The sequence below is a fragment of the Drosophila hydei genome, unplaced genomic scaffold (assembly GCF_003285905.1).
Source record: "Drosophila hydei strain 15085-1641.00,03,60 unplaced genomic scaffold, DhydRS2 tig00000315-arrow-arrow-pilon, whole genome shotgun sequence".
NCBI classification, from domain to species: domain Eukaryota; kingdom Metazoa; phylum Arthropoda; class Insecta; order Diptera; family Drosophilidae; genus Drosophila; species Drosophila hydei.
Window position 1 is genome coordinate 683499 of NW_022045707.1, and position 25266 is coordinate 708764.

Consider the following 25266-nt stretch of genomic DNA (forward strand, 5'->3'; position numbering starts at 1 on the left):
TGTAACAGGCAGAAGAAGGCATAGTGGAAATTATTAATCATCAGTTCGAAGAATTGAATCAACTTGTTTCTTTTGTCTCTCTAATCTCATTCATCTGGATCACTACAAAAGCTAGGGACTTGACATTTGATTTACCTATTCTTGCATGCCCTACCATACTAAACGATTTCGATTAAAATTATTTAGCCCTATGTTCAGCATATCCCCTAGTCGTTCACTCCGGACTAAAGTGCTTTTACTTGTTCCTTTCGCCTCTTCCTGTGATATACGCCAACAATTATCGTGGCCAAGCATGCGTTGAGACAACAAAATAGGCCCTGGCCGCAGGGAAACGTGTCTGAGATTTCTGTGTATGTCGATTGAAATTCAGCTAAAGGAAACGGAACAGAACGAGCTTAAGCGACAGCTTCATACGCGTTAATAGTTACATTTTGATGAGCAAATGTTTATTTGTCGAGGTGATAAACCGAATATGGTACATAGATCCAGATGTGAAGTAGCTCAGCTTTGAATCAACTCCTAAAAACCAATATACCTCGCCATTATTACATAATGTCTACTATTTCAGATTGTTACTCAAAATCTGTGGAGGATCTAGAATTTTGTTGCCTTGTGAAACCTGCCTAGTGGCGAGACACTTTTTATATTCGAATACAAGTGCAGCATATAACCGTTTATGTGCTGCGTTGGGCGGGCATAAAACAAAACAGGTCGCGTTAGTAACTAGATAAATATAGCCTGCCTTTTCCTCAGGCCGTGATAAAAAATCGCGACCATGTCAACTGACAAACGCATGCCCCGAACGCAAAAGACATCGGGCGTCACAACATGATTAATTATGCATGAATAACCCAAAACCACCCAGCCAAACCCACTCCAGCCACCACCTCAGTCCTACCCAGTCCACCCACAGCACATCCGTAAGATAAATAGAAACATATGCTGCCTAGTCGAAGGCTTATGCGTCACTTGCTGTAAGCAGCTTCTGCTTTGTCCTTGCTCAAGGTGTAAACATAAAGGCTCAAATAACGGTCTCTACTATATAGTATATATGTGCATGAACCGTATGAATTGCTTATTTAAAGATGTCTTTAGTCAATTTATGGCAAACATGAATTCGAATCGAACAAGTCATAATTCTATTTAATTGCCTTTTCCAAACAACTGCAGAACTTGTCTTGCTTTTCAAAAATAAGTACCTAAGACTCAATGCAGATGCTAGTGTAGCTAAATACACAGAGAGAAATACAAAAATATAAATTAAATAATGGTGTGGAATTATTCTTTATTAATATTATTATTAAAGAAATAATTAATTTAAGATATATCAAAAAAATTATTTAAATATTTATTTAGATTAAATAATGCTCCTTAAAAACATTATCTTGGGTACACTCATATAACAGATAGATGAAGTCGTCAGGTAAAAAAATAAAATGATTCAATCTTATTGATAATGGAGCTATATCTATTACATTTCTTGTCCCTTTCTAATTATTAGCCAAGACTAAAAACAAACCCCAATTTTCGGTTATGTTGCGACATCAAGACAAATCAGCTCTGAAACCCTTCTAGTAAACTCCATTTCATTTAAGTTTTTATTTTTTATATCTGTATATCGCCGTAGAAATTTTACTGTATTTCTTGGTTACTTAACTCTGGTTTTCCGTGTAAATGTTTTAGTTGATTTGCAAGTTGAAAATATGATGGGAAACATTTTAAAAAGCTCGTTTTGTTATGTTGTTATAAAGTTAGAAGTGTTATTCATGAAAGGAAATCAAAATGACGTGCTCAGTTTAATCTCAACTTTATGCCGCATTACGCATTCTGCATAGGTACAAGAGATAAGACTTTCAAGTGTCCAAGTTCAGGTTACCTGCTTCACGGCTGTCAATATGTAGTATATAACAGCGCATTATCTAAGCAGCGAACGCTTCCAGAGCTTACTTTAAGTTGAAGTGAAAAACGTGCCGTGTCAAAAAAACAACAAGTAAGAGTGCTTTAGTCGGGAGTGCCCGACGGTGCATTCAGTTGATCAAGAGCATGCATACCCTATGGTGTGTTGCCGCGTCTCTCCCTGCCTGTTAGATACACTGTCATGAAACCATTATACACTCACATGCCATTTTCCATGGGTATTATAACAACAGTTTTTTCTGGCGCAACAAATTGCTGTTGCTCAAAGCGAAGCACATGCCAACCAGAATTTAACAACTGGCAACAGCAAAAGTTTTCATTGAATGCACTTACTCTGTAAAGGTGCAAGGCTGGGTATATCGACTTGGTGCAACTCCTTGATCAATTTCTAACTTTACTTCAGTGTAAACCAATACCACAAAAAATATTTACTATCTTAGAAAATCGGAGACAATCTCAAGCAGTTTGGCAACAGGAAAGCAAGGCACGTGTGTCAAGCGTGAGTGGTAAGCATTGCTGCCACAAAGTGGACACCATGTGCAACATTTGTTATTCATTGCATGGGAAGCTCATTGAAAAGGCAATGGAAGAAGCGAGGGAAGTACGACAAGTTGTGTTAATTAATTTACAACCTGATTCACTTCGTTCTCAGCAAGCAAATGTAAACAAAATTAATTGAAATATATGCCGTCAAATTTGCTAAAGCTGAACAAATGCGACCCATTGGAATTGTCCACATTAATCTTACAAAATAAGCAGATATTTACAGACATATATATATACATGTGTGTAAATGATATTTTAGAGTTAACAGAAGATTGTTGGTTAAGGCTAATTAATGTCACATCAATCAGCTAGAGAGCAAAGCTTGCTCGAGACTTTATTTTCATTTCACAAATTACTTGACTTCACGCAAATCCTTTGCACGTTGCGCATACGCCGCCTAAGCCCAATGGAAAAAATACAAATACAGCCCAGCAAACAGTAGCTAGCAATCTTTTATAAGAGTATAATTTGAAAATTTGCCCCTGGGGTAATATGTTTATGCCTGCCTTTTGTCCCTATTGTGTGCGAAGCTTCTCATTCATTGCCGCGCTTATTGTTTATGCCAACAGAGCCTATCTCTATCTCCCTCTCACTCGCGCCGTCTCCCTCTATCCGTTCCTCTCTCACTCTCTCTGTGTGTATTTTTATGACACCCTCAAGCAGATATGTATTTTGTGCTTTACCAAATTTGCACACAGCACAAATAAAACGAGGGCAGTATCTACATGCACCCAAATCATATTAAGTATACGCACAGCGCTTTTTTTTAATTGTATAGCAAATTCCTTATACAATCAATTTTGTTTTAATCTCTAAAATTCGGTATACTTTTGTTTGACTAAATTTTCATGCCGCACAAAATGTCTGAGTGAAAAACAAACGAGCGAGTGGGGTATAAAGTTGTTTTAGTCACTTTCTGGGCACAAATGTTTTATACATTTACTTTTAAAGAGCTTAAATTGAACGGATGAGCGCAGCTACTGTATAGTAGCATAATAATATTATGCAGGGCAGCATAAACTAAAATCAATAAATTTCTTAAGCTATAGAGAACGTCTTAAGACCCAAGCTCTTTAACTTGCAATTGTTGCCAAAGACGTTTGGCTTTTGTTTTTCTTCAATTTTCGTTTCAATAGGAAATCTTGATTGAGAAAACTTCAATTGAAATCGTATTTGAACAACTTTTGATTAGAATCAATTCCCATTTTGTTGAAAGCTTGACCAAAAAGTATTTTCAGCTCAAAGCACAACGTAAAACACATGAAAAAAGCCAAAAATATTCCTGTTCGAACAAAGTTTAAATTAAATCAAGTTGAGCTAGTTTAGCATATACATTTCAAATTGTTTAACTTTCAAATATTGGAAAAGTTTATTAACGTTTGGAATTTAATTTTTCTTCCACAATTTCTTTTCTTTTTTTGAAATTTTCTCTGACAATTTTTTTCTAGCGAAAAGTTTTTGGCAAATCAAACAGTAAGTTTGACAAAATATTTTACAAATTTATAGATAAAGAAGAAAAATAAAAATTTTAAATTTCAATTAAAATTCCACTGTTTCTATCAATTTGTAGAATATTTTGCCAAAATTACTGCTCGATTTGGCAAAAACTTTTCGCTTCACCTACGCCTAATCTAATCCATATCACGCACATGAGAAAGAAAAGCCTGGGAATCGTTGAGGTCCATTATTAATATTTAGTATCAAGTACATTTTGAGCGGGGCGGGACTCCAGATTACTGCTTGATAACAACCGAGTGCGATAAGCAGCTTTATTTCATTGCCGCGTCTCACGCGGCTCATTTGCAATATACAGGGAGAACAGAGAAACGCACGTGAGATCCGAAGCGTAATTGCCGTTCAACAAGTGCAATAATGAATGACGAAGGAGAAGCAGAAGAAGTTGGAAGCTGCCAAATTCTCCGTTGTCAACACATCACGCATTCGGATCGCATTTGTCTCAATCAATTAGGTTGCTGACAAATTTTATCCCAAGTCGTCACGTGCGCCCATTACCATTATGCACATTAAATATATATATATTAAACACAATGACTTTGATGACAGGCACAAGTGAGGCGAGGGGGCGTGGCATGGGAATAACGTAAAATTACAATCAAACTTTCTTGCGTTTGCTTAAGAGTGCGCATCAAATATGCCTAAAAGCGTATGGATTTAGCATAAGTCAAATCTACCCAAACACGCACAATGAACACACAACGCACACAGGCGCACAACCGCAGACACGCACATACGCCACACGGAAACAGTTAGTTGTTTGTCATTGTGCAGCTGTTGCCACTTTCAACTGCGTCGAGAGCGCTTAAAGCAAGCAGGAACCCACGGCAACCCTTGTTGAATTGTCAAACTTACTCAAGGCAAGGCATAAGCATTTATAAATATCTACACTTCAATTTCCCAATTTTATTGAGCAAAATACAAATTTTTAAGAAACTAACTAAGATTTAATTCAATTTTTTCTTAAAAACTAAGTATAAGATTCGATTTCTATCTGACTCAGGGAAAAATTGTTATTTCTAGGCTAGTTATACAACAGAACCTTACGATATCTGGGCACAACAGTTCCATTCAGTTCGACGATCGAATTCGTATTGCATCCATTAAATACAGAAGGACGCTGGTTCTCTGAGCTGTAAGGCCAATACTCCATCATGCGCCGATCCACTTCATGATCGGCGTTGCGGTGGTCTACTTTAATGGAATGCTAAGTTACCTAATGGGGAATAAGACTTTATAAATAATAAAATATTTGCCTATATTTCTTATACACTTTGTCGACCTTCAACTCAATAATGTTTTTAAATTTGAATTCCTGCTATAAATTTGGGATTTAGTTTATAAAAAAATAATAGAAAAAGACGCAGCTCGTTTCAGATTGATATCAAAACAGAAAAAACGTTTTTACTTTCTATGAAACTCGTTTGCAACAAAAGGCGACAAAAGCGCCGTATCAAACGAATTTCGCCTTTTGATCTTAACGCCACAGCCAGACTCGGTCTCAACAAAAAAACTGGGTAATGCCCAGAACAAAACAAACAAGCGAACAAAAGCAACAAAGTGCGTACAATGAACCGACCAGAAATTCCTAGGCAAAAAAAAAGAAACATTTAAGCATATTTCAATAAATGTTGCATATAAATTAATATTTAAATAAAATACTTTTTTTTTTCTAAATATTTATTTAGTGTTTAAATAATATTTTGTTTTGTTTGTTTACTTTCCATAATATTGGAATTTCCAGCCGGCGTCGCGCCGTGTTTGTTCTTTAGCGAAACCAGTTTGAAGCCGAGTTACTCGATCAAGTCGGAGCAGGGCGGGTAGATGGGTTTTGCGTAGTGGCTTGGGTAGAGTCTTGAGAGACTCGAATCTTTGGCACATTTGGCACAAGTAAAATTGCCATAAAAGCTGACAATTGAGATTAATTATCACCAAAGCCAGCTGATAGAAGTTTTGGTACATACTCATGAAACTTACAACGTTTGCAAAAGTCTCATGACTTCTTTGAATACACCCACAATGAGGATCTATCAAAGCGTGGTAAGGTCAGTTGGGATATATATGGTTGCAAACAATACAAAATAAATCGTGCTCCCAATAGCCATAGTGAAATCTGCAGTTCATAGAGCTACGAGGATCTATAGGTACTAAGTGTTTATAGTTAGCTTTGATAACCCGAGTCGCAAAAGTAGAGTAACTATTGAGCTACTAGGCATTTGAAGCTATAAATTCTGTGCAAGTTTCCTACTTACGAGCGAGTATCAAGCAGTCGCTTATACTGCACCCATTCTGACTTGATTTCTTTTATACATTTGAGTGTCGGGATTAAATACCGTAGCAGATGCCGCATATTTATGTTGTACAGGCGCTTAAATTAGTCGTAGCGTCTACAAAACCAGAAATCAATTTCTACACACAAAAAAAAAACAGGAAACGGGAGAATCGTCAACAGCTGAGAACTGAGAATTTAAACCGGGATGCTGTTGCGGCTTTCCATTCATGCTCGAGTTCTTCCAAATTCTTTCTTAATTTTTGTTTGGGTATAAATAGCGCCGGCTGTGCCTTGGTCAATTATACTCGAGGCAAACTTCAGCAGCAGCAGCAGCAGCAAGAAGCAGCTCAACACATCAACAAAAATGTCGAAATTATTTGCAATTGTTCTGGTATTCGCCACAATCTGCCTACTCTGGGCAACTGCCGCTCCCACACAGATACTGGATGCACAGACTGCTATAAATAAGATAATTGGTAAGTTACTATTCGCGTCAGAGAGTGCTCTTCCATAAGCCCTCATCTATCTCTGTTGCCTTGCAGCTGCCTACAACCGCATCCCGGGACCTTCGGTGGTTCATCCCTGGGAGGTGGCCACGCTCATCGATCCCAACACTTTTGTGCCTCGCAATTATTTCTAGGTCTGCCTGAAATGCCCCCTTGCGACCGCCGTCTGTTGTGTTTACTAGTCTGATAAGAAATTTATAAAACAAATAAATTAAAATACATTCAATAAATTTATGTAAAAATTAAAGAGTTAAAACTTTTTATTGATAGTCGAAACATGCTATAATTTTCCTAGCTCAAAAATAAGTTTTTTAACATCTGTTAGCCTATTATAAAACTGAATTTTATTTGTTAATTTTTTCTTTAGTTGTTGAATACGGTTTTGTATTATATGTTTGCATTTTTAATTTTTTTACTTCATTTACAACTAAATAAATCAATTTTCTGGTTATTAACATATGTAGGTATGAATACAAAGAGTATATTTACATACAGATATAATTAATTGAATATCCAAACCTATAAAACTATTAAAAAGTAAATAAAAAATATTTCAAAATAATTATCAATATTAAAAACATTTAACTTTGAACTGCTTTAAATTTCTTTAAACTTTTATTAAAATGATAAAAATTAAATAAAAATAATCTACTAACAGAAATAAAAAATAAATTGATTTGCTATAAATATATTTATATTTATAATTTAATGAAAGATCTTAACTTATTATTTATAAATATAGAAACAAAAAATGCAAAACACAAAAAAAATTCCATAAAATGGCAAAAAATAGTAATTTAGTATATGTGAGATTTCATTGCAATTAGTTTTGTCTAGAATTAAAAAAAAGCAGTTAAATTGTGAAAAGAAATTAAAAGCCTTAAACTTGTTTTACTTCTTAAGATCAAAGCTAAAGCGCACAGTGACGTATAATAAGCAGTTAAATATATTTAAATATATATTATTTTGTTTTTTATTTAGTATTTAGTATTTCACACTCATTTATAATTATAATGAGATTATCGCCAAGTGTCAAAAAATAATAAATATAAATATACATATATACGTCTATATTTTATTTAAAAAATGGTATGAAGTCTATTGAAATTTATGTATTTTTTAATTAACCAATTAAACACACACAATTAAACAGTCGATTGTTTAATCGCTTGGGTATTTCCTAACAAGTTCATGTAGTGAGAGAGAAAGAGAATTTGGAATTTATGTTTATTAAATAACATATGCAGATCATATGGAATAGCTCGATCTCATTAACACTAAAGCTTTTTACATTTTTTGCCCAGTTTTTGCTTCTAGTTTTTTACTTAAACCCGAATTTCATAAACATTGCGAAAATAATAAATCGATTTGCTGTCCAGATGTTTGCTTTGTTGCTGTCATTTTGCAGATTGTAATTGGCTCGTAATCCAATTAGTCTCTGTTACCTTCATTATTGCACGTTCAAAATAAATTGCTAATTAAACGAGTCGCCAAGGCGACCCACGCAGGATACAAACGCGCTTATACGCAAAAAGATAGATGTAGATATTGAGTTGCTAGCTCGTTTGTTTGCCAATTCAGCTATTGCTACGTCTCACTATGAACTTACTTGCTTGGCAAGAAGCTTATTAAATTCCTTTGAGTTTTGTTAAGCCCTGAAATTCCTTATCAAACTACCTTTGCGTTTTAAAGCCCTGAAAGGCTTCACGTATACGTGCAAACATTTGATCGCAAACATATTTGTCGTCACAATTTTTTGAGTTGCTGGCAAATTTGTATAAACATTGTGTGTGTATTCGTGCGGGCATGTGTGTGTGTGTATATCATCCCCTACCGCAGTTGCGCTACTTGAAAAGCGGATGCAAAATTTAAACTTTGGAATTTCGTAAAACTAAAATGATACCATCGCTATAGTTGGTCGCATATATATTAAAGGCATAAAGGCTTAAAGGCTGCGGCATACACTGAGTGAAAATTAGAATTTTGATATAGAAAAATATTTGTCTGTAAAAGATCAGTTTGTTTTAGTGTTCAAAACACTTTCGTTGTCCTATTAGAGCTCACAACATGTTGACTCTTGACTCGCATTCTTCAGGCTAACTCATTTTAAATTTTAGTTTCGATTTCCTTTTGTATTTTCTCTTTCGCTTTCGTCTTCTTCAATTCTTCAATTTTGGTTTTAAGTGTATAAAAGCTTTTTTATGTCTTAAAGCACATGCTCGAAAATCAGCCAAGCATGAACATAGAAAATACCAAAACGCTGCTATTGCATCAGTTTAAGGAAGAGACCCAAGCGAAGCCAATGTAAAAATAATCCTTAGTACATTTTTGGTACCTTGAATGACTGGAAGTAGATTAGTTTTGAAATCTGAAAGGTTCCCTGTCATCCCTACACTTAGAATGAAATTTAATTTGAGTTCATAAAGTTTTGTACCTCAAATAAGATATTCTTCTTCAATTAAGTTCATCAGTAAAGTATTTAAGTTGAGTAAAGGACTGGTACTTCTCCTTAATTATGCTTGATTCAGGCTCAAAGTGTCCTCATAAAAGCTTTAGAAAATCAATAAAAATTCTTCGCAGCTCAAGAACCCACAAAGTTTTATCTCTATTTACTTATTTACTCTGCCTTTTCTCTAAGTGCACTTGTGTGACATATGCAGCTCACATACTTGTTTCAGCTGGCTGAGAAGGCAACTCTCTGAATGCACACAAATTGAGCATGAGCAACTTTTGTGAACAATATTAAAGTTTGACTGGCCAAGTGGATAGAAATGCGCTTTAGTGTGATTCAAAATGACAGATAAAAGATTCAATGGCTCAAGCTCAACTATCGTCATCATTTTCTCTGAAGTCATGAAGAATGTATACACAGAACTCGAACTCGCGTCAAAGTCAACTAGCTGCACAATTACCACTGTAGTGGGGGCACTGCTGATAGCTGACTATCAAAAAGAGAATATTTATGGCTGAAAGCAATAAAAAGATTTTGCTGCTTGAACATATTGAAATTGACGATTCCCGGCCACATGCTCGCAGGCCCCTTTAGGGTCCATATGGTGGCACGTGTACGCATATCGAAAGAGCTGTTAGCTGTTAGCTGTTAGCCAATGCAATTTATGACTCTTGCAGTTACATGCAACAGCAGCAGCCACAGCAACAGCAAACAAATTGACGCAAATCGAAACAAAGTAGCTGTCACCTGTTCGATATGGCAAGGTTAAGCTATGCTCGCCCTGACAAATGAATGAATATCAACGAAAGTGATTAGTCCACAGCACTAGACATGAGAGACAAGGACTCAAATAGAAAATGATGTGAATCAAAGAAGGGATTAAACGAAAAAACCTTTAGCACTCCACTTTGGAGTGCCTAACTACGCCTTTTTCTTATTGAAAACATTCCCAATTAAAGGCCTTTTGAATGAAGCAACCATTAAGGCATTTCTCGAAGTCTAAGCGTATATTGATAGCATAATAAAGACTAATTGATTAGGCTAAATTAATAGCCTCAATAGAGGCAATCCATGACAACAGAGTCAGGTCGAGAAGCTAAGTGCACAGCTAACTGAAATAGATCTACTCAAGGTTTGATTAGTCTGTTTACAGTATTTGTTATTGGACAGAAGTGTCATTAAATTTACTTGGGCATTTTAGCTCTAGTTGTGCCAATAGTTGCTTTAACGACTTTCGCGACTCTCATTTTGCGTTTTTTATGGCTCGCCCACATGTTGTAAACCGGCTCTAAATATTTGCCAACCAGAATCGCTCAGAAAATCACAAATGGAATGTTGTACCCCAAAAATAAAGTCGAAGCCAAACAAACAAATAAAACAAATTTCTTCACATGCGCCGAGCGTATAAATTTGTTAACAGTTCTTAATAACAATACAAAAACCAAACAAAAAAGTAGAAAGATGTTTATCTCTTTAAATTTGCATTGCAAATATATATTTATATATATATGCATGTATATATGGCTCGGCTTACCTGTGGCTCGTGTTATCTTCTTTTCACTATCTGAACGACGGCTTTAATTATGCAAATTGTTGGCGCCAGCAAAGAGTGCTAAAAAAACAGAACATAAACAGCGAATACAAATTCTGACATTAACAAATTGAACCGTTAAAAATCAAATGACAAATTACAATAAAATCGAAACTCAACAAACAATCAGATAAGAGCTTATTGCGACTTTAAGCTCTGCGGCTGACAAACATTTTAATAGACTTTGTCATATCTTAGAGCAAAGATGACTTTCTGAGCTTGAGTAATGCAAAGTATTATGGATTAGATACATACCTGAGACATGACTACAGGAGTCTTAGAATTACAAATTATTATAACAGTTCCGATACCTACATTAGGCGTGACTACAGGGTATATAGTAAGTACAGGATATCATCAAGCAGAGCTTCCACATAATCATAAATACAGCGTACTATTATTATATACTACATGGTATATATTTTGCTGTAACACTATATAATCATGTTGCAAGCTCTGCGGTCTTTTATCTGTAAAGTTTTTCTCCTCAATTACGATTTAATTTAATATTCTTTGATATCATACAGAATATTTAATTAGTTTTAACGTGATTAATTCATTTGCTTTCATTTAATTGAAATTTGTATCGAATTAATATTCACATATAAAATTCACATAGCTTACAAGGTTGATCTGGTTGAGTTTGATCGACTAGAGGATGCCCTCTTATCAACAAGCCCTATTTACAGCATAGATCGATATTAATCGAATTATAATCTATCGATAGCTTGAGGGGTTTGTTACTGTGGTTCATTTTAATCAACTTTAAGATACCTTCATATCAGCTACAGGATAAGTTCGGTATGTAGAACTCTGCAAAGCGATATTTATCGAATAAAATCTATCGATTACCTGAGGGCTACTAAGTATGCTGCTCATTTACATACACTCAGCTAAAAACTGACTGCTTGCATAGTCTGCACATTGTTTTAAAATCGACATATATTTATCGATAACTTAATACGCCGCCTGTCAGAGACTTTCTCCTTTCTGCCTTTCTCTTCCTTTCTCTCTTTCTATCCGACTATTAAAAATTGTTTATTCTTTATCATATAATCGATATTTATCGAAATGTACGCATCTATAGTTAAGGTAGCTGGAAGTTTATATATATTATTTAATTTTCCTCTCCTTCTGTTAGTAGGCACAACGTAATTGTAGCCTATACATACTATAAACTTTCACAAATAGGAAAACACAATCTAATATTCGAGATGTACACAAGTAAAACCCTGAAGCTCAGCTTACCCACACTCGTCTGCTGTTTGCTTAATACGAAAATATGATACGCGTTAAATCGAGTCGAAAGCCAAACACAAACTGTGTGCATTTGTATGTAATTTACCTAAGTGATGATTTAGTCTTTGTAAACAGAAAAAGTAAACCTGATTAATTTTGCAAATTTGCAAATAAAACTTTGCCTCTAACCTTTTAGATGCGAAGTCAATGCTAAGAACTGATAATAAAATTACCACCCGAAAAGTATGCAACAAGAAGTTATTCAACGAATAGTAAGTGTGAGAGTGTATGTATGTGTGAGAGAGATTAACACTCGGCGTATGTTTAATATTCAAGTTCTTCAAGCTATAAGCGTTTGTATTAAGTTTGCTAATGGAAAAGTTGGCACCCATTACAGCAAGCAGCAAAATATCGAGAAAAAAATTGATGTAAGCAAAAAGGATACAAAACAGGATGACTGTGTCGGCGTGTTTGTGTGTGTGTATGTGTGCACGGTACATTGGTTTTCATTTCACTTAAGCCCGGTTGTATGTTGCTGGCAACCCTTGCAGCTACAGCATTTTATGGCATCTTCGGAAGAGCTTTTCCTCTTCTTTTTTCCGCTATTTGATTCGAATGTCTGATGAAATACTTTCTAGTCTAGTTGAGCTCCATAAAATAGCTCGGTTCGGCAGCTGACCTTTGACGTTACTTATGTTAAGTCCACTGCCCATCAGCCTTCGCATCGACATCGACATTGTCAGCCTCAATGTCAGCGTCAGCACAATGACACAGCCTCATCCACGGTTTATGATTGACGCCCCATCGAAAGCCTAAGCAGCGAAAAACATACTACATCCTACACTGACAAAAATTAATGGGTTCGCTATGAATCCTATATGCAAATTGATTATTGTCATTGTTATTGTCATTGAAGTCACTTATGTTAAGTCCTGTGAAATTGATAAAAAATATGACAATGACAATGACAATGACAATGACAATGACAATGACAATGACAATGACAATGACAATGACAATGACAATGACAATGACAATGACAATGACAATGACAATGACAATGACAATGACAATGACAATGACAATGACAATGACAATGACAATGACAATGACAATGACAATGACAATGACAATGACAATGACAATGACAATGACAATGACAATGACAATGACAATGACAATGACAATGACAATGACAATGACAATGACAATGACAATGACAATGACAATGACAATGACAATGACAATGACAATGACAATGACAATGACAATGACAATGACAATGACAATGACAATGACAATGACAATGACAATGACAATGACAATGACAATGACAATGACAATGACAATGACAATGACAATGACAATGACAATGACAATGACAATGACAATGACAATGACAATGACAATGACAATGACAATGACAATGACAATGACAATGACAATGACAATGACAAGACAATGACAATGACAATGACAATGACAATGACAATGACAATGACAATGACAATGACAATGACAATGACAATGACAATTGACAATGACAATGACAATGACAATGACAATGACAATGACAATGACAATGACAATGACAATGACAATGACAATGACAATGACAATGACAATGACAATGACAATGACAATGACAATGACAATGACAATGACAATGACAATGACAATGACAATGACAATGACAATGACAATGACAATGACAATGACAATGACAATGACAATGACAATGACAATGACAATGACAATGACAATGACAATGACAATGACAATGACAATGACAATGACAATGACAATGACAATGGCCTTCACTATGCCTATGTTTACTTCTATGACTTTGATAATGATAGTGGGTTTTCCATTAAATTGAGCAGGAGCTTTTCTCTGAGTGTACTCAAGTAATTGTGAGTACATAAAAACCAAAAGCATTACAATTATACGCAGCTTATACCCAGATAATGGTAGCAGAGCTCTCTCACACACACATATAAAAAACGTTCTGAACTGAGATGAACTGAGCTTTAGAAGAATCTTGGCTTAAGTAGCTCATTGTTGCCATAATGCACGAGCAGCAGTTAGCACTTGTCTGCTGCACGGCCATGGCCCAGACATTATTATTGGCAATATTATTAGAAGCGCTAAGGCGACGTCTTATTAACATAATCACATCATATTTGGATCTAGATATTGTTGACTCAACAACAACAGCAACAGCCAGCAGTGTGAGCCGCTCGAGGTCAGGCATCACTGTGCATAACTCATTATTCATTTGGCTAACAACAAGGACTCGCAACGTTTCAAGTCCGTAGCGACGATGTTTGCACGCGCATGCAAATCGTGCCCTATGCTAACAACTATGGCTTACCCTTGAACTAGGAAGTGTGCAACATATGAATAGCAGTTTCAATACTATAGCTCGATATAGCTCGTTTTTCAATTGCCATATTGAGTAACTAGAAATCGATAAATATCGAATCTGTGTTGATAGCGGTGTCGCTTTGCTTATTGCGAGTGATTTCGCTTATACTTATCTCTTATTTAACATTTTTATACAACATTTTTCCGTTTTAAATCAGAGAGAAATCTCTCCGACGAATTGATATTTTTCCGATTTGTGTTTTTATTGTCACTGCTTCAGCTCACATTTCATATAAATGGGCAAGCACTCAGTCGGAAGCGCAGGCTCGATTTGAGCGAAATTGAAACAGATGTCTGTGGCTCGACTCTTTGCTGTAAACATTAAGTATACGCACAGTCGGTTGGTTGGCAGAGCAACAAATACATAAGCAAAAAATACATAATTTCAAGGCTTGGTATGTATGTTAATGCTTCAAGTGTTGCAAAACAACTCCATCAACTACAAAGGATTTTGACAGAACTTTATTCCTTAGATTTTGCTGCTCTTCAATAACTTAACTTAAGGGCTAAAGGTGTGGGGCAAGCTGTGCCTGTGGATCTAAATAGCGCAAAAATTTGTACCCAAATTGGTGTGTCAGTAAATGTGTGGTATCTGTGTGAATTTTGAATAATAACGCAGAGAGGGGATTACGCACATACACAACACACAGCAACACACGCATACACATACACAATCTGTGATGAAAGCAATTCTTTTTTTTCAATTGGTGATTCGTTTTTGTTTTCCTTACTCCACATACCCAGCACAAACAAACTGTGATAAGCGGGTCATTGTGATAAAATAAGTCAACTTATCATAAATTACGATTGGATGGGGCCCAACAAATATCTCAATCCATAATTCTTAGGATAAAATATTATATTTTTTTGACAAATGGGTCACTAAGCGATAACAATCGATTGCCAGGATATTCAAAGAATATTTGGAAGCTCTCTAATTTGAAAAACAGGGTATCTGTTAGTACATACTCTGGCAAGCTTGGGCTTATTGTTTGACACAAGCAAAAATACTGTGGGTGTGTCACGCTGACTCGCATTTGGTGTCAAAACAAAGGAAACCGCAGAGCGAATGCCATTGGCTTATAAGTCGCAGGGCTTCTGTGCAGCGGGCACGTTGTCCTGGTGATGTTCCGACGTTGTCCTGGCGTCACTATGACCCGTCAGCTGGACATGTATCATTAAACATGTGCAGCGACAGGAGAGCATATATCATATTTCCTTATTTTTTCAATTCTTTTTTTTTCGTTTCAGCATTTTGATTTACTAGTTACCCAGTTTGGTATATTTCTTTTGAACCCATTTATCAAGGGGCGCATGACACAGGAGACAACATATATAGCCTTTAGCCCCAGCTTGATGTTTGCTAAGGTCAATTGTGCATAGGCAAGACAAATGTTTGTATGATAATTATAATAATTGGTTATGAAAACTAAGGGATTTACAGAACCAGAAAAGAGGTGAGAGGAAGCTAGTAGGGAGTGCCCGTCTAGGGGGTAGGGAGGTGTCCACAATATGAAATCTTCATCTGCGTCCTTATAGTAGAAACCTTAATTTCAATGAGCTGAACATTTCAGCTTACTATCAATAACAAGACAATGGGATACGTTATCGACGCACACATAACAAGCAGACGCACAGATGGCCATAGCCAAATCTATAAGATTGACTGAGAATCGTACAGAATAGTTTAACTCTTGCAACACCATATGCATATGTATAAACAACAGACTATATGCATATAGATATGTGCATAGTGCACGTGTAAAGCAATATTCAATTAAAATTTGAATTTCATGAGAATTGCATAGAACTGCTCAACTGCTAAGCTATTATGTTGTTATGTTTAAGCGCAGTTAAACTTCGCATGAATTGGTCTTTATGCGTGCAGCACGCTTTAAAGGTATTTTAATTAAATGTATATTTCTATTTTTAGCTTTCATCAATTGTGCAATGAGGTATTAAAATATTCAGATGATGACAGCGTTAAGAGTTGCTTTGTCTGATACAAGGGATTGGGGCATCAGGACGTGTCAAATTGTGGCGAACGTTGCGTTAAACCTGTTCGAAGCATCTTCAATTTGCATAAATTAAAATCGTTATAAATGAATGTCAAATGAATTGGCATATAAATAATAGAGTGAGAGCAATTACTACACAGCTGACGCAAGACGCCTCTTCCCATCAGACTCGCCTGTCCATCTCATCAGTGCATCTTAAACCTTGGCCGACGTTGAATATGAACTCATTGAAAATGTATTATAAACTGTAAGCCTATTGATAGATTATTGTTTCTACGTCCTGATGTCCTGAATGAAAATGAATGAATTATTTAATTATTTAATCGCGGCTTCTCAAATTGGTAATTGATCAATAAAACTTGATATTTTTCCAGGACTTTAGAACTACCTAGTGTGAGTCACGAAGGGGAACGCAAAGTTTGAGGTTATTGAAGTCTTTTGCAGACGACAGCTGCAACGTTTGGGTAGTTGAGCAGAAGCGAGTTAATGTTGAATGCTTATCTTTCGCATCAGTAAGTCGCATTTTGCTTAATTAGGTGCGTTGCTTTAATTGCCGCTGAGAGCGACAGCAGCCAAAAACGATTGAGCGAAACAAGCGAAAAGCAATGTAAATGCCAGCTTCAATAAATTGTTCTTGTTCTGCTTTGTAATTGCCGTCCATTGGACTCAACAACCAACTGTTATCTGACGGAAGCCCTTGGGCTTTAATTTCTGAAAACTTTTGTCCAAATGGAATGATAACAATGCCCAACTTTATCTTCAGAACTTTATCACTAGAACGAACTGAATCGCGCGATAACAGTCAGCGAGGCAGATAGTCAGAGGTGAGAATTTAATTAAGTCGACAATAATCCCTGGGATTGACTTGCAGATACGTTCATTTGCAATTATATTGGGTGATTGATTGACGGAATGAGCAACAATGGGCAATCAGCACTGACGAACAGCGACATTAAAGCGATAGAAATTTGAATGGAAGGATGATTGATGGGATGTTTAATAAATAATGGGATATATTAGACACACAGATACCTTAGATAAATATTAAATAGATTGAAAGATTGATTGATTGACTGTATACTGTGGATACTGACAACATAAAAACACTAGCTTTGAGCATTGTGCGACGGCTCATCAATCGGCCAATCAATTAATCAATCATTGTCTACAATCTACCAATAATCAATCAAATATCATGATTGATTGATTGATTGATTAAAAATCTAAGCGCATAAAAAAGGCAGTGGACCATAGGTTGAATGATTCAGTGATAGCCTGATTGATTGATTGATGCTCCACTCCAAGCTTTTAGCGTTGCCTCTGAGCAATAAAAGCGTTACAAACTTATGTTTGATTTACAATGTTAAATTGATTGAGCGATTTATTGATTGATGTGCAATGCTTATAAGTAATGCAAGTCATAACCCCAAACTACTTTGAGTCAATTGATTGCCTGCCAGTTTTATGAGTCAACGCAGACTTTAAAACGTAAAAAGGATTGTTTTTAAAGTTTTCCCAGAAATATCTAATCCGGTTATGTTGAATTCGTGGAAATGAATTCTATCTAAATTGCCGCAAGCTCATTTCACCTTAGGTCGAAGTACTTACAAAAACTCAAATTTCCCTGCAGTTGAGAAATACCTGGAAAACACTTGGTCCATGGGGCAGAGCTGATTAATGGGCGCCAAAATTGCGTTGGCATCCGATTAAAATATTTTCTATATTGTTTTCCTTCTTCCGTATATAAATACACAAAAAGCTGTAGGCTCAATGGCAATTAGACTATTATTTGCTAACAACAGCTCCCAACTAGACTTGAACTCTCATTTGTTTTTGAGAGGCCATTAGCTAAGCTGAGCTGAGCTGAGCTCAGTCTGATGCTTCGGTTTAGGGTTTGGGCTTCGGCTTTGGCTTTCTGAATAATACAAATTAAAGCAGTGGAATTTTCGGTTTCTTTTCACAAAATTTGCAGCGAAAGTTTCTAAATGAGCAATCGCACCGCATAAGTGAACAAAGCAGCCACAGCCATTGCCATAGCTCAGGTAGGCTTTCATTGAAAATTATGCAAATGCTAAAAGTTTGCGCTGTGTGTGTGTGTATGTGGGTGTGTACGTATCTATGGGTGTGTGTGTGGGAAATGCTGACGCTTGAGGAATACGAAATGATGAGCGCGAATTGGATAAAGTAAACAAATTTTTTTTGTTTTTGTAATTTTTCTAAAAGCGGCAAAACTTGACTGCACCTCTATATCATTATCATTATCATCATCATTATCATTATCATTATCATTATCATGGACTGGAACATCATTATCGCAGACGGCAGCATTTTAATTTTGTTTCATTCCTTTATTTTTTCAAGTGCTCATCTGCTGTGCGCTTTTCTAGCTTAGCGCTGCGTTAGCAGACGCTTTGCATTGCTTTGCTATACCCTGTACCAATTGAAAAGGCCAGACTAGTGGGTATATTGACAATTTGTACGTGTTTGTAACACTTCATAATTAGTATCGTAGATTAACTCATGCAGCTTCGGCAGTCGAGACAGCATCTGTATTCGGCTCGATATAAAAATCTATATCATAGTCATATATTAAACGCTATAGAAGAGGCTCTTTCATGATTTACACTAGAGTCTTACATTAGAGTCCGTATAAGAGTCAATATCATACAGTAGATTCTGTGTAAAAAACCATATCGTGGCCTCTGATATTAGAGTCTGTATTAGAGTCTTCATCACATACCATTGATATATCATATTCGATATCTTTTTCTTTTCTTTTTCTACGGAAAAGTAAGTCTTTATCTTTATCTACACTTAATATATATCGTGGTCTAGGTTAGAAACTACAATTGAAAGAATATAGAAAGTTGGTTTGATTTTGTTGAATTAAAACTCTTTTTTTTAATTTTGTAAATTATTAAAATTTTTGAAAATATTTTTTAAATATTTTAAAATTTTGTAAATATTTTTTAAACTTTTTTATTATATTTCAGAGTTTTCCAAGAGGAACTGTCAACCTTTCTTTAATTCAAGCTCAATTTGATTTATTCAGGGTATCAGCTAGTCATGTACAGCACTCTCAGTTCAAGCATTGCTTCATTTTGTGAGGTGTTGCCTTACCTAGCTGCTTGCACTAAATATAACCCGCCAAATTTGTTGTTAGCCCAGATTTTCCAAGGCTTCTTCTCTCTCTCCCTATCTTTCTCTCTCTCTCTCTGTCTGCTCATCCGTTTACCTAGTTCCCCAAGTCGAATGCATAATGAATGAAGTCTCATGCTAGAATCACAATCTGAAAGCCAAGTGGCTCGCAGCTTAACATAGTTTGAGCCAGAAACGAAACTCAAATCTGAGATCGGAAAACGACTTTAATGCGTTTAATGTAAGTCATGGAATTTCAGCAAGTAACCGCAAGCATGTGCCACACACACTCTTGTATTATTTATGGCCTATGCATATTACTCTCTGTGGATTTGTTATCCAACTACACAGAGAGAAATTGCAGCTTTTTGCTGTAGTTTTTTCAGCCACGAGTATGAGTATGAGTATAGGTAATGATTCGTCTCTTTCTGCAAGTATATTTCTTCATTCACACTGAGTAAAGCTTTAAAATAACAGTGAAACGTATACAAATCTCTGTTACAGCTTCAAATAAAATAAAAAAAAATAGATATAGCTTATGCCACGAACCATGGGCGTAGATAGATCTACTATATATTTTGCGACTTGACTTGCCGATAGGAATTTATATTCTACCTTCTAAATCACCTTTACCAAATATAGTATTTTCCGATTTGCCACTCGCCTAGTATCGACGATATCAACGATTAAATGTAGCAAGTTTCAAGCTTCCAACTTCAATGGAAAATTGTTTGCGTTCATACGGACAGTTGGAAGGATGAAGGATTTCAGGCACTCAAACTCATTGCACTTCGTGAACTAGTATAATTGACAAACTTAAATGACTGTCAAGGATAATAAATATATAGGTGTTATATATTTCAACTCTGTTTATATTATTTTTAAATATTTTTCTTTTAATTTATTTTGTTTAAAATATATTTGCTTCCATTTCGATTTGCCATATTCATTCCCAGGTCGCCCGGACTACGTTTTAATTACGCCATCTACATTTTTTTGTTAAGTGTAATATATGGCAAGCACATCCATCGATTGTGTAATATGGAAAGCACGTTTTGTCCTCATCCATTAGCGCGAAAAAAAAAAAAACAAAAAATAATATTCAAAGCCCAAAACAGAAAAAGAAAACAAATTTTGAACATGTTAAAAACTTTTGAATTTTTTATTTAAAATGCCTTACGTGTGGCCATCTATATACACAAAACAAAAAAAAAACAAATATTGTGTATCTCTATATGTATATATATATACATATATATAAATATATAGCAAATATTTAAGCACATGAAGCGCAATCTATATTTCTATCTCTCCCTCTCTCTCTCTGTTTACAAAACAATTTTTGAAAAATTTTAATTTTTTCTTCCACATTCTTTGGCCGCAGCAAATTGTGAATTGATGAAAAATTAATTACTCACAATCATTGAGCGAATGAAATGTTTATTTGCCCTCTCTCCCCCTCTCCCTCCCTCACTCTCTATTTTTCTCGCTTTCAATTGAGCTGTAGGTTCACATATGTTCCTTTATTATTTATTTTTATTATTGGCTTCGGCTGTCACAATTGGCGTCGAAAACATAATTCGAGGAACAGTTTGCTAAAATTCCTATTGGCATAGCTTAAAAATCAACAATTCGACCAATCGCTTGACGCAATACCAATTGGAAAATTTGCAAATACATAGGATTGAAATTGAATCATAATAAGAATGCTAAAAAGTCCTATTGCATTATATTTGAGTAGAGAGAAACTAGTGCTATATTTTCTAGAGTTAGCTTAGCTACTCCAATTGGAATACATTAAAAAAAATTCCATTAACAAAATTCCATCAACAGCAAATCCTCTTGTGGTATTTGTAATATATTTAATGTTTGCAAATTATATTCTAATTGGAATGTCAATCACATGTAAATAGACACATTCATTGTATTGCTTATTCATTTATAATAATCTAATTGGCAAAAACACACAATTTGAGCATCTTTATAGCAAGGAATGCCTATTGGAATATATTAAAGTATATTAAAGCACAAATTGATGTAAAGTTCTTATTAGCATATATGTAAATGCCAATTGAGTTTCACGTGAAACGTTTACTTCTGTTGCTATCAAACACCAAAGTATTATTGGGAAATTTAAAATACGTTTTGCCCTCAGACTTCCGCAACTGAAAGTATTTTCCATATTAAAAGACATAAGAAATTCAAATATAAACATCTCTGATTTTCGCTTTATTATACGCAATTCCAATTGGAATATAAAACTGAAATTTGAAGCTTTGACTTTATTCTAACTTTTATTCACATTTTGAACAAGTTTTTGACATTTTTATTTAACATTTTTACAGACAAATAAATAAGCAAATGTTACAAAGTGCCAAAGCGCAAAGTGTCAAGGGGCAAATGGCAAGTGGCATGCAGAGTGTGGCATATGGCAGGAGCTGTCATTAAATGTGCGTTCTGTAACTTTTACATATTTACTTAATTAATAGCCCCAGATACAAATTATTAAAGTTGTAATGTAGTTTGCCTCTCGCTCTCTCTCTCTCTCTCTCTCTCTCTCTCTTTCTGTCGCGTTACAGAGGCGGCGAAATCTGAAGTTCAAGTTCCTAAAAACTTGGTCAACCAAATTGACAAAGTTCACATTTGGCTTGCGGCTCTAGCATTTTATGTGTCGTATACCCTAAAATAAGTAGGGTCGATCAAGATTTCAAAAGCTTTTGCTACAATCACATTCAAAAATGTTAATTAAACCACGTATTCTTTCGCAAATACACATTTAAGTATATAGCATAAAAGCTTTATGGAAGGCTAAACTGGATTTCAATATGATTGTAAATATTTAATGCGGTAATTTGAGCTGAAAACTGACTAAAACTTTCATATGAAATATATAATCACTTAATCTTCATTTAGAAAATTTTACTACTGACCATACTTCCAAGTTATTAAACCAATTTGAAAGCACATGAAAAACGAAACAAGCAAATGTTAACGATTAGCAAACGTGAGCAAAATGTTAGCTAGACCTCAAGAAACTTCACTGGATAGCCGCTGGCTTGTTGAAAGTTTTTAGGAAATGTCAAGACCCTCATCAAATGGGAAAGGAGACGAAAGTGCGAAATGTCACACGGAAACTAACAGAAATTTTGATTAATTTAGGCATGCCAAAGCTCGGAGCAGTGAATGTTCCTGGCTTTATATCAAGGAATCAGAGGAAAATTAATTGAATTCAACTCAGGCTAGAGGCCCACAGCTGTGACGTACATTAATCGCTGTCAATTGGCAATGCCCCCAAAAAGCCAACATCACAAAAGGAAAACCTCACAAATAATTGTCAATAACAATACCAAATTATAGAAAAAAGAGAAAGAGAGGGGGGCAGTGGAGACTAGATGACTGCGAGAGAGTGAGTAAGGGAAACAGAGCAAACAAGCATTTTCATATTTTTGGGGCTTTATGTAGCCAAGATTTCGATCTCCAGCTGGCAATGAATGACAAGCAAGAATATTGTATTTCGAAGCATAATTAAGAACATGGCAAATATTTGTTTCATTCCACGAAAGCTAAGCAAACCTAAACACATTTCATATTTGACTGTCGAGCGCAGTCAAATAAACAGAAAAACACGAGTAAACAGAGGGATGTAGGGCATAGCCGAATACATAATACCCGTTAACCACTCGAAGGGTTGTACTCACAGAATCTTCCACATCACAAAGCCAATAGCCCCTTTCTATATTGTGAACGAGTATCACCAAATGTTCACAGCTCCTTAACCTAAGTTTTAGCCAAAAACCCAAAGGTCATAAAAATAAACAAGTGAGAACAAACATGAAATTGTGTTTGCTACATGCTTGCAGCTAGTTAATATTTTGAGGGCTACTGTCTATACCCTATGAAATAGTTCAGACTTTATGAGGTCTTTTTGGGTAGACTTTGAATTTACACATTTCAATTGCTAAAGGCTATACAAATAGTTGGAATCAACTAAAATTATATCCATAGAGACCTATAAAGAATCAGAATTCAATGCAAAATTTTTTTTCAGTTTTTTTAAGGTGTCAATTCTCAATTTTTAGAGCAAAACTTGAACAAATATTGATTTCGTATCTGCTCAAGCGAAACAAATACTATATACACAATATATATATGCAGTACGTGCTTTACATAGCTGTCAGACGAGGGTAGCTTGAACATTTTTGATAAAAAAAATAATTAATAAAATTTGATTTAATAAAACTTTTCTACTTCTTCTTCGCACATCTTTCCAGCTCTAGGCAAGATTATGGCAACACGCCGAAATGCCAGACACGTGCCCGCTTTTTTACCAGTAAAGCTAACTACAACAAATGGAAGAAGTAGAGGAACAACAACAATAAGCGCAACAGCAAAAGGCAGAAGGCATGAAAAGCTGTCCAGCTCAGCAAATTGTTGCGAATAGACAAATAGACGGAGGTTGGCTTTAATGGATGCCATAAGCTGTGGAATTACCAGGACAACATTGCAGGTGTTGTTACAGGTATTACCGTGGTTGTTTTTGCTGTTGCTGTTGTGTTTGTTGTTGTTGCTGCTGCTGCTGTTGTCCTTGGCAGGCAGCAACAGTCAAGTCCCAACAGCTGCTGCCGCCGCATATCTATAATGACATTTCTACAGTAATAAATGTGAACGCAAAGTCAGCTGAACTAGAAGTTTAATTTGAAAATATACGTGTACTACCTAGCTAAATACCCTATAAAAAAAAGAATAAAAATATTTGTCAATATAACTTTGTGGCCGGTAAAAACCTAGAAACTGAGAACATAGGCTATAGATATCTATACCTTTGAATTAATTATGGCAATGGAACAACTTTGAGATACCCTAGAAAATAAGAAATTTATAGTTGATGCATTTGTAGGAAGATGCATTTGTAAAAACTTTAATGAGATTGTAAGCAGTAGTTTATAATATATATCAATTAATCAACAAAGCGACTAACAGATACCCTAGAAAATAAAGTGATAGCTTTCTTACTAGGATTTTATAGATAAAGCTGTATGAAGTTGGATGTACCTAAATATAAGATTGTATAGCAGTTATTTACTAAGAATTTAAAATACATATTTCGTTGACAATAAGTACTAAAGGTACCCTATAAAAGTGAAAATTTCATTGCCTGGTCTGTCGTGTGGAAAGTTTAAGGCACCCAGTATATCTTTTATGGTATGGTATATAATAAACTACTGAGAAGTGGTTGCAAAATACACTAATCAAACAACTAAGAGATTCCCTGTAAAACCAAGAAAGATAATATGCACTGATCCAGTCAACTAACCAAATGAAATAAGAATTATTTCTAAGAATTTCTTGAATGATTGAAATATAAAACAATTGCTGCAAGACGTTCAGCAGAAAATACAAATATCCAGTGGGAGTTAATCGCATAAACCTGCCTTGCTCCCATATATGCCATTTCCTTTGAGCTTTACTATTCCCCGGTTAGTTTAGCTCTTACCTTAATCAAGCTGTGGAAGCTGGCAAAGCTGGGCGGACTATGATGCTGTTATCTTGGAACTGGGAGTTGTGGCTTTGTTGTGCTCGCGCCCAGATGTTGCCACGAGGTAACCAGATAGAGATGGCTTCGCACTCTGTAAATGAGGGCTTGC

At 35.4% G+C, this 25266-nt stretch overlaps 2 protein-coding genes across 4 annotated transcripts in view; one reads left to right on the forward strand and one right to left on the reverse strand.

The window, feature by feature from the left end:
• The window catches only part of LOC111599953 (sex peptide receptor), a 54385-nt gene that overhangs the window by 16949 nt on the left and 12170 nt on the right, over window positions 1-25266 (reverse strand). For all 3 annotated transcript variants that reach the window (XM_023315828.2, XM_023315829.2, XM_023315825.2), the window contains one exon: window positions 10743-10820. The gene's annotated coding sequence lies outside the window, so the exon portion shown is untranslated. The remainder of the gene's footprint in view (window positions 1-10742; window positions 10821-25266) is intronic.
• LOC111599896 lies at window positions 6615-6890 on the forward strand. The gene is made up of 2 exons (XM_023315718.2): window positions 6615-6726; window positions 6793-6890. The coding sequence occupies exons 1-2, from the start codon at window positions 6615-6617 to the stop codon at window positions 6888-6890; spliced, it is 210 nt and encodes a 69-aa protein (XP_023171486.1).